The sequence below is a fragment of the Natator depressus genome, chromosome 9, assembly GCF_965152275.1.
Source record: "Natator depressus isolate rNatDep1 chromosome 9, rNatDep2.hap1, whole genome shotgun sequence".
In the NCBI taxonomy this organism is placed as follows: Eukaryota; Metazoa; Chordata; order Testudines; family Cheloniidae; genus Natator; species Natator depressus.
The window spans coordinates 96,410,372-96,421,612 of record NC_134242.1 but is presented as its reverse complement, the minus strand read 5'-3'; the positions used below and the strand labels follow the sequence as shown (position 1 = coordinate 96,421,612).

Genomic DNA, 11,241 nt, shown 5'->3' with positions numbered 1-11,241 from the left:
AAGGTCGGGTAGGAGAAAGGGAAAATGGAAAATAGGGCATCTGGGGGTGGCACCTAAGCAACCTTTCCTCTTCAGTGTTGAATACAATCTATGTAAATGACTTCAAGTATGTCTGACCTTTTGTAGGAAGGTAACATTTTTGACCCTGGTCATGTACCCAGTGGTTCTTTGCCACGTTTCTTTTTACTAGGAACTGTTCTTCAATGCAGATATTGTCTCCTTGATTGTGTACACATTGTGAACAAAATCCTATTTTTAAAAGCCTATTTTCCTCATTCCTGAAACCTCCTAACCCGGTTGACTTGTTGGAGTGCATTTCATGCATTCTTAGTAACAAGGTTGAAGGAAACGCCTAGTTCAGTCACAGCGAGGGAGTTCATGCACACTCCCTGCATTCTGCTGCAAAGTGCACATGTCCATGCTGGGAAAGGATCACAGACTTCACTGAATGCCACAGCATGACTGTTCAGAGTGTTGATAGTCTCCCAGTGTGGATCAATTGAAGGCAGTAAAATAAGGTAAGAGAATCCTGTCATGGTATCAGTCCTCTTACATTATCTTCTCCACATTTATTTGGTAAAGGGTGAGGCTTTTTCACTGAACTGTTTGCATGCTGCTTGGAAAAACAGTGAGAAAAAGGAGAATTTTTTTCCAGGCAGTTCTGAATCTCTGGGCAGCAGGGAACAGAGGACAAAGTTGCTCTGTGAGACGCTGTCTGTTTGAGAACCAGCGCAGAACTTTGTCATCTGCAGCAACTCTGACCATTCGGGTTCATAGGGACTTGCTAGCTACACACCTTTGCTCTCCTAGAGTAAATGAACTTTATACAACCAGAAGGTGGGAATGGATGACGGGATGGATCACTTCATGATTACCTGTTCATTCCCTCTGGGGCACCTCCACTGGCCACTGTCAGAAGACAGGATACTGGGCTAGATGGACCTTTGGTCTGACCCCAGTATGGAATTTTTTATGTTCTTACCTGCACCAAGTCTCACCATAGTTGGGGGAGACTCTCTTTGAGGACCCATTTTAAGGCAATAAGTCTGTTCTTGTATTTCAATAAGAGTGTTTTTTTTAAAAAAAAAAAAAATCTTAAATCCTACCGTTTGTACTCTTCCACACTGAACCAATACATTCCTCTTAAACACATTTTGACAGTTGTTTGTGGTAGGTAAGCAAACTAGTGGCTTCCAGCTCTGTGATCATTTGCCCTGAAAGCAATGTATGCTACCTCTTTGCAGTCTTCCTGCCAGAGATGGAGGAGTGGGAAGTTAAGGTTGGGGTGGTTAACATACTGTACAGTGCTCCCAAATCTTGTACTGTCAAGCTCCCTATCACCCAAATCTTGTCCAAACAGTTCGTTCTAGGGGATGGGTAGATAGAGATAGAAATGATATCGGCCATGATTCTGTTGCCATAAGTTGGCTTCAAAAAAAGTCATGGTTTTAGGTGCTCAGATACCATGGGTATGAGCATGGTATGAAAAAGCCATTTCCCAACTTGATTATCATACACATTGTAAGGAGAGTGATCACTTTAGATAAGCTATTACCAGCAGGAGAGTGGGGTGGGAGGAGGTATTGTTTCAAGGTCTCTGTGTATATAATGTCTTCTGCAGTTTCCACAGTATGCATCCGATGAAGTGAGCTGTAGCTCACGAAAGCTTATGCTCAAATAAATTGGTTAGTCTCTAAGGTGCCACAAGTCCTCCTTTTCTTTTTGCGAATACAGACTAACACGGCTGTTACTCTGAAACCTATTCCATCAAAGATTGCACCTATGCTGTATAGAGAGGTAATACCATCTCTCTACTGCCACTTGATATTCCTCTGGTTATGCATCCCTAGATCTTAGCTTTCTTAACTGCAGCACCATACTGGGAGCTCAAGTTGAGTTGGTTATCCACCAGCCTCCAAGTCTCTTCAGTATCACTTTCCAAAATACAGTCCCTTTGCTAATGATACACACTGAAACCGATGACAAATTTAATCAGTGCTTACACCTATCCAGCAAAAGATTTTTTTTAAAATGAGGGAAATGCTGGTCTCAGTTTGCCTAGTATGAATAAATATACTCCTATCAGTGCCTTGGAATTTCCACTATATGGTAATCAAAGGATTTCTCATATGGCAATTTATAAATAGTTAAAATAGCCTTCCTCTAATAGGGAAAAGCTTATATAGATAGGGGCATTCATTTGTGCGTGGCAAGATGTAATTTAATCCTGAGTCAGGATTTGAAAGTCTTTGGGAATTCCCTGATTTGGAATATCTGAGCTGGGCCAAGGCTTGTTTCCTCCCCCAAATGAAATAAATATAGCATCATCAGTTTGTGTTTGGTTTGTCACTTGATAGTCTAATATGAACGTGTAAGGAACTACGTTTCTAAGCTCCACTGAAGTAAGTGTCATAAGAGAACATAGTGTAGGGTTTTCCTTTCCCTCTCTGAGATAACATTCTTATGTTGATGGTAGCAAGACAATGGAGCCAGAGCCATTCTTTGAGATCTGTTCCTTAAAGGATCTCAAAGCATTTCCCAGACATTAGTGAATCAACTGTAATACCTCAGAGCAGAGTTGGTCAAAAAATTCAACACCACTTCCATTGCACAATGCTGTTCATCAGACTCAAGGTGTTTTGTGAGAATGTGTTAACTTTGACAACATTTGAGGGAAAAATTCAAAGTGGAGTATTTAATTTAGACATTTCATTTTGACTTTAAAAAATTAACTTTATAAAATGAAGTTTAAAAAGTTTCAACCTTGTTGGCTAAAGTGTTTTGACAAGGTCATTTTAGAATTTTTGTGGAATATTTCAAGATTTGGCTTTGTCCTGATTTTGGAGGAAAATAAATTTCAGCATGTCTGAATTTCCTGGGGAACAGAAATTCCATTTTCTGACCTTCTCTGTGAGCTAGGAGAAGGTGATCTCCCATTTTATTAATGGAATAAGTGAAGCGACTTGCTTGAAGGTCACACAGTAAGTCAGTATTGCCAACCCTTGTGATTTCAGCTGGGAATAGAAATTGTCTTGCCGTGACTATGAGAAGCTTCAGCCCTGCCTGGAGGGAAAACCTCTTCCGATTAGTTGCCTTCCATACCTGCCCACCTTCTGGGCAAGAGTAGCCAGTCAGGACTGGTACAGGAATTAAGACAAAAAAAATGAAGTCTCACAATTTGGCCACCAAATTGTATGAGGTTGGTGGGGTTTGTTTTTTTAAAGTCTGACATTTCTGAATTTGGCATAGTCAGGGCTGAAGTTCCAGATAGCACAGAACTTTTGAGCTCACTTATTGCATCCATGCCACTTCCATTGACTTCTGTGGGAATTGTGTGCCTGCAAGAGACAATAAGGGGACCCCCATAGTTCTAATTTCCAGGTTCCCATGCTAAACACTAGACCATGCCATCTCCTGCAGAGGTGACAAAGAATAGCTCCTGTACGACAGTCTGTCCAGAGGTACTGGGGAACAATAACTGATGCCAAGCAGGCACTTGCCAGCACTGATTTTAAATGATAGAAAATGAGTAGAGTGTGCCAAGCAAACAAATTTAACTTGCAGCTGTTCAGAGAATATAGACACACGTGGTCATAAATCTAGGGCTTCTGCAAATACTTCTGATGCTAGTATGGCATAGCTATTACCTTGTATCCATCTATTTGCTTGTGTGCCAGCAATATTTTTACTACATAAGCTTGAAAGTGCTATTTTAAACAAACATTGGAGTGTGTTGAGGATCCCTCAAGTGCACTCTTTGATCCTCAGGATAAATATTAATTTAACAACATTAAGGGTAACAGTCAAGTAGCTTCTGTAATGGTTCTGTGGCACCACTGTGAGACAGCATAGAGTGCCTGAGAGACAGGCACAGTGGTTGCTGGCTAAGACCATCTTAATACTATTTTTGCCAGCTTGGCTAGATGGACACCATTCCTTCCTAGAGCTGATGCCAATGGACCATCAGGCTCCCTTTTTGTGACTTGGATAATACTGTGCAGGACACATGGAGTCTAGGCACAGTGCCTTCCAAAAGAGGACTGCTGAGTGAGTGAATGGCTCATGTCACTGGTTCCCTCCCACCTCACCCTTTCTTTCTGCCTTATTTGGGAGCTCCAGCCATTGATCACATGCATAGAAACTATGTAGCAGAGATAAATTTATCCATCCCCATACCAGCCTTTGCACCTATGGATTATAAAAAAACTTACTGCAAGGACCAACCTGGCCAGTTGGCATCATTAAGCTCTTTTAATCCCTGTACAGATATCCATGTGCACCCATCAAATCTGAGCTAGCAACTATACACACAGGGTTTGTAGGTCCTTGTGCAAATTGGTGGGAAAAGGGTGAGTGTAGCAAACAGGAGCCCAGATACAGGATCTGACCCTGCTTCTACTGAAAGCGGTCCTTCAAGTCCTACTAGCTTCAGCGGGAAGACAATCAAACCCAACATTGGCAATACAATCCTGGTTCAGAAGTCCTTGTTTTTGTTCATAGGCACGGCTAGTTACTGAAGATGGAAGCAGAAAGGAAAAACTCTCCAACACTGAGTAAAAGCAAACAGCCTGTGAAAACAGAATGGGGGTCTCAGAGTGTTGTATTTACTTACTTTCAAGGGGACCTTAACAGTGTGATAGATGAACACTTTTCTAGAGCATTAAGCAATGCCAAGAACCCACAAGATCTGAGCACAAAGCACAAGAGTGAGGATGTTATCCTGAAGAATGGTAAGCAGTTTTCTATGAGTGTGTTTTTCAGTGCAATGCTGCTGTTTAACTCACTAGAGAGCTATGCTGGGACATTTAGACACAGAGGACCAAATTATCACATTTAATTCTGATCAAGAGTGAAATCATTCTTTCAAAGCCCTGATCTTGTACCTAGGATTTCACGGGTAAGCCATTGGGCCCACCTGTGTGGATCCCCAGTAAATCTCTGCATGGGCCCAAGTGCAGGATCAGGGCCCTACCTTATGAAGAAAGTCTCCAATGTATTACATCATTTTATATTTTTTAAATTAAACTGGAGAGCGTTTGTCTTGCCATGACACAAGAAGCTCCAGCCCTCCACCCAAATTTCAGCCCTGTCTGCAGGGAAACCTCCTCTGATTGGCTATTCTTCCCCAGAAGGTGGGCAGTTAGGGAAGGTAGTTAATCAGGGCTGCTGCAGGATTTAAGACGACAAATTTCAGACATTGAGGAACCCGATGCCACCCACCCCTCAGGAAAAATGCCTGAGATGTTTCATATTCACAGTTAGAGGTGGTCGTGACTTTCTATGTTAGTCTATTCTAGTGTAGATTTGTTTTTTAAAACTAATATTGTAGTAAATAAGCCAATTATTGTAAGTTTCCTTTTATGTAATCTGGATGAAATTTTGCAGCCCTTACTTAGGTAGAATTCCCATAAAAGTCCGTTGGAATTTGTCTTGGAAAAGTAAATAAAGACTTCAATAACGCTTCAAACACTTTTCTTTAAAACTAGATAGCCACATGTCTCCCCATCAGTGGAATTTCTCTTCTCATTGGACCAAGTCATATCAATCATCTCCTGCTACAAACCTATCAAATTCTGATCTGAATTTGTTGGCTGCTGCTACAGATCACCATCAGGCATCAGTTCTGCGGAATCCTCCTATTCAGCCTGCAGATTTGTGGCACTTCCCTTCGATAGCTAATCCAAGTCTTACTGATTCAGGATATCCTCGCTCCTTGCCTGACCCTCCTATGGTGCAGGGACCAATGTCTGACGGGAAATATGGTTCTCTTCTTGATTTTCTGCAACAGGAAAGGTGCCCAGCATCTAGCCAGGAATCTACCGTGAAGCAAAGCTCTAGCTCAGCCTGTATTACTGGATCAGCTAGGTTACAAAATATGAGTCAAAGTTTAACTCCCGGGGGAGGTAAGAAAATATTTACTATTCCTTTTACTGTGATTTGCCCTTGTAAATGAAAAATAAAAATCTGTACCTGAAGGTGGTAAAAGCAGACTCATTCAGTCTAGCTCAGGGGTGGGCAAACTTTTTGGGCCAAGGGCCACGTCTGGGTGGGGAAATTGTATGCAGGGCCGGGGCAGGGGGTTGGGGTGTGGTGTGCAGGAACGGGCTCAGGGCAAGGGATTGGGGCAGAGGAGGGCTGTGGGGTGTATGAGGGGGCTCAGAAGGGGTGCAGGATGCGGCAGGGGGCTCAGGGCAGGGAGTTGGGGGGCGGGATGCAGGAGGGGTTTGGCTGCGGCCTGGCGCCACTTACCTAAAGCGGCTCACACCAGGACCAGGGCAGGCTCCCTGCATGCCTGCCTTGGCCCCAAGCTGTGCTGCTCCAGGAAGCAGCTGGCACCACGTCCCTGTGCGGCCCCTGGGGGAGAGGGGGCACAGGGCTCCATGCACTGCCCTTGCCATGCCTGCAGGTACCACCCCCGAAGCTCCCGTTGGCTGGGAACGGGGAACCGCGGCCAATGGGAGCTGCGGGGGGCAGTAGAATTATAGAATATCAGGGTTGGAAGGGACCTCAGGAGGTCATCTAGTCCAACCCCCTGCTCAAAGCAGGACCATTCCCCAACTCCCCAGATCCCTAAATGGCCCCCTCAAGGATTGAAGTCACAACCCTGGGTTTAGCAGGCCAATGCCCAAACCACTGAGCTATCCCAGTACCTGGAGGCAAGGGCAATGCACGGAGCCCTCTGCCCCCCTCCACCCGGGGTCCCAGGGATGTGGTGCTGGTGCGGGGCCTGTGGCACCACAGGGGGCAGTCCCACAGGCCAGATCCAAAGCCCTGAGAGGCCGGATCCAGCCCATGGGCGGTCGTTTGCCCACCCCTGGTCTAGCTTCTTTTTAATCCAGTTCATTCTGTAGCCTGATCAAATAACGAAACTATAAACCTTTCACATTTGTCTATTAATAATCACATACTTACTTATTGATTTTCACAGCTTCTTTCAAAAAAGCGGGCTATACAGAAGTTTCTCTCACAAAATTTCTCTCTTATTACAGGACTGACTTGATTTGCAAGAGAGAGATACGTATTCAGTTGACCCTTTACATAGAAACCACATGTGTTTAGCACAATAAGCAATACACATTAATCAATATCACACCCCAATAATGTCCCTTTTATAGCAAGCTAAAATGATACAAGAGACAAGGTCATAAGTTAACAATTCAAAGCCCGTGGCTGGAAGTATTTTTAACGGAGCATCAATTATATGTACTGTAGTACTTGGGAATTGTGTATTGGCTGCATAGTGTAGCACCATAATTGTTTCCTCGAAAGTTTCTTGCACAGCTCTTTCCCCTCTGTTATGTTGAGGAGATACCAAATATATAAGTAAGCTATAATATATTCAGAACACACACAAATGATTGTGCGCCCCTACCTCTTACATACCACTTTTCACCAGTAGACCTCAAAGTGGGTAACAAACAGCTGGGTGTGTGCTGGGTGCTCAGAGTCTGGCTATAAATGGAGTGGAATGTTTAGATATTATTTGAGCAATCTGACACTTGTGATTTCAGTTACTGTATATGGGGTATAATTAATGCTTATACAGCACCCATTAAAAAAATGTCCATGTGCCTAACTTTTTTCCCTTCCCCAGTTTCTGCTTGTTACAACAACAGTTGGGGTAAAAGGCTGGTTCTTGAGCCATGCTTGTCTCCCAGCCAGACCCAGGAAATGGCACTAATATTCACTTCAAACACTACTGAATAAATATTTAACATGATGTTCAGTACACTCTATAGACAGGGTGTAATTCACACTATGGCTATAACCGTTCCTTTCTGAAAGGGGTTAAGGTAGTCCAGGGGTTAAGACTAGGATTTAGAAGACCTGGGTTCAAGTCCCTGCTCTGCCACAGCCTTCCTGTGACACCTTGGACAAGTCACTTAGTCTCTCTGTCCCTATCTGTAAAATGGGGTTGATAGCACTGCTACGCTCCCAGAGCGGACATGAGGATAAATACATGAAAGACACTGAGGCACTCCAATGCTATGGTGATGGGGGCCAGAGACGTATGACAGAACAGCTTCAGACAAACTCAGCCAACAGAGAAATCTGGTAGATAGTTATTTGTAACATGGTTGCAACCATAGGTGATCACATTCAGATAGGCACCAGTCACTGAACAAAAAGATGATCCCTGCCCTAAGGAGCTTAGTGACTAAAATTTACACCATTCAGGGACCCATGAGAGATGAGTTTAGTCCATTTCCCTGGCGCCCACGTCGCAAAATCAGCCACTGCAGTTGGGACTAATTGGCACCATTATTAGTCTGTCCCACCTAGGACTGAACAGACATGGACACTAAAGTTCTCCCCTTAATGTCCCTCCAGGCTAGGTTGGACACACTGATGGGGATGCTGGCACTGCTGCTACCTATGCCATCCCTGTTCTCTGGGTTAATACAGGACTCCTCTAGCCAGGGCTGTCAACCTGGCCCTTTCTCCCCATTAATTTCACAAGAAAATGGTTTTTAAAACTCCTTAAAAGAGACACTGTGGAACATGTAGCACATCTAGTATGGGCCGGACAGCTGAATGTCCATAGCTGGAAGGGGCAATGATACATCAACATAGCAATTTAGAGTAGAAGGTGTTTTTAAAAATACCCAGCCATGAATATAAACAGGTGACCACTCCGCCTCCCATTTGCCTGGACAGGCTGCCATCCCAGCTCTGCTAAGGGTTCCAGCATTGCTAACGTTAGTGGAGCTGGAAAGGAGAAATGAGATTCTCAAGTCAGACTGCGGAGAGTCTTTGTCCTCAGACCGCAGATGGAACACGCAGTGTGGGTTTTTGCAACTGAGATTTTTTGCTTTAGGTCCATTAATAGATGGATTTAGCTTTGTGTTTACATTGCACGTGTCTTTCCCAGATTTCTCCTTGCAGGGTGTAATGTTTGCCATTGTTAATATTTGCAAATACAAAGTGATGTTCTTACTACATTAAAGATGTGCTCTGGACCTACAGGATTCTAATTAAGGCCTGGCAGTGTGGGTCTGGGTATTAAAACCTATGGAACTCACTCTTGCGCTAACAGGAAGCATTTCATGAAGTCTGGGTGAGAAAGCATAGGACCAGGACAGAGAAGCAATACTGCTAACACCAGAGCTGGTTGAAACTTTAAAAATCAAAAGGTCAGGGAAAAACTGTTGGGGCGGGGGGAAAAGGTTGCCATTTTCCAACTACTGTCTTCCCTTTGACGATCTCACAAGGCTTTAATATGTTTGAAAAGCTTCTAACAGCCCTGTGAAGTACACCACTGTGCAGATGGGCAATCTACAGCACAGAAAAATGAAGTTACTTGCTCAAGTTCACACAGTGAGTCATTACAGCTCTGGGATGTGTGCAGCTCCTCCCCTGGCAGTCTATAATCAGACCACAAGAATTCTTACTTCTAGTTCTTGGCTCTAACTGAGAGAGGATACTTCTCAATGCACTAGGGATGTTTTTCTAGAACTGCTAATGTTTACATTTATAAAAGCACATAATGCCATGCAATGGTCCTGCAACACCTGTGCAAAAGCTGGGTTGCAAAAGCACAATGTTTCATGTAAGCACTACTGCCTGTGTGTTGTGTTGTGCCACTCCAGCTTATGACATTTTTTCCCCTTAAAATTAAGAAAGGAAAGCCAGCTCCTATCAAAGCCCAGGAAACCCCAGCATCAGCCTTGCCAGTTCAGGTAGGTAATGGAACCAGCAGTTCTTGCATGAATAAATCTTGACTCAAAAATATATTTGTCTTGACTTCTCACAAAGTTAAAGCTTCATTTCCTTTCTTGGTTTTGGACTTTGTTTTAGAATTATTTTTTTTTAAATGAATACACAATGCTCTGCTACAGTTACATTCATGGGGGCGGGGAGGAGAAGGCATGGGGAGAACATGTAAATGATGGGGCCTTTTACATCTCTGTTTATTGGCAAGTCTCCCCTCCCCTCCAACCGAGTTTCTATAATAGTGTTCCCTGCTAATTACCTGTAAGTGTTCATCTAGTGTGTTGACCACATTTCATACTCTCAGAAAGATACAAAAGATGAGACACTGGGCCTGATTCTGATCTCTCTTACCCTGGTATAAGTTGAGCATAGGTGCTAGAACTAGGGGTGCTACCACACCCCCTGGCTTGAAGAAGTTTCTATCATATCCAGGGTTTACAGTTTGTTTCAAGGGCTCTCAGCACCCCCCACTATACAAATTGTTCCAGCACCCCTGAAATCAAGTGCAATTCCACCGAAGTCAATGGAGTTACACCACTGTAAATGAACTTAGAATGAGCTCCTGTAATCTTCAACAAGGTATAGTTCTAGGTGTTACATGCTTCTAAGAATAGTCATGTTTCTTTGCGGAGATGGTGGTTTGCTATGCTAGTCGGGACACCTCATATCTGTGTTTCTCAACTGTCTACCTCTTGGGCAGATTTACTTTCATCCTACACAACTCTAGTGCTAGCTCATGTTTTTAGCAGAGGTATTAGAAACACCCACCCTACAGCAGCGATGACAGACAATGACAGTGCTAGCAGAGCAATAATCCCCAGATCCTTCAGGCTTCCATTATTATTGCCTGTGTCTCACCTTAGCTCTTTGTCCCACATTTGGGAGGTTGTTCTGGTCACGTGGCTTCTTTATACTTTCAGTGATGTGATTTATCTCGGAACTAAAAGAGTCCCAATGAAATGACCGCCAGGTGCCAAAAAATAAAATTTCTTTAAAACATTTTAAGGATTCATGTATGTTCATGCTGTACTAGACACTGACTGCTTTTATATTGCTGTATTTTTCAGGTGTCCAGTCTCACGATAGAAGACGAGACTTATACTTTTAGCCAATGGACGTTTCTGCTTTATGCCTGGAGAGTTCTTTCCATGAACTTTTATAATTTGCAGCTGTGAATCAGGAGGAAATAGACCACAGCTCTTCTGTGTTTTTTCACCAGCCAGTTGCATGTCTAAACATGCTAATATGCTATTTTGTAAATGAGAGTGATTTACATCTAAGTAAATAACTTCCAGCCTATGTGATTCTACCATAGTATTTTGCCTTGTATAAATGAAATATATTTGACTAGAGAAGAGTTCCCCTTGGGCCTTCTAAGGACTCCTAGCACTTTAAAATCCCCCTACACCCATTTGTTTACCATCATTTGGAAAGAATAACCATCTATTGCCATTATGGAGGGATGCATTCAATGCCACAAGCTTTCATGTCCTCATACTGGCAAGTTCCCTGACTTGGCAGCTGGAT

At 43.4% G+C, this 11,241-nt stretch overlaps 1 protein-coding gene across 1 annotated transcript; it reads left to right on the top strand.

Annotated features, from left to right (window-relative positions):
* The first annotated feature begins 49 nt into the window (after positions 1–49).
* VGLL1 (vestigial like family member 1) lies at positions 50–11,006 on the top strand. Its single transcript, XM_074962709.1, has 5 exons — positions 50–518; positions 4,501–4,730; positions 5,487–5,903; positions 9,621–9,680; positions 10,782–11,006. The coding sequence occupies exons 2-5, from the start codon at positions 4,520–4,522 to the stop codon at positions 10,820–10,822; spliced, it is 729 nt and encodes a 242-aa protein (XP_074818810.1). The 5' UTR covers positions 50–518; positions 4,501–4,519; the 3' UTR covers positions 10,823–11,006.
* Positions 11,007–11,241: the final 235 nt, after the last annotated feature.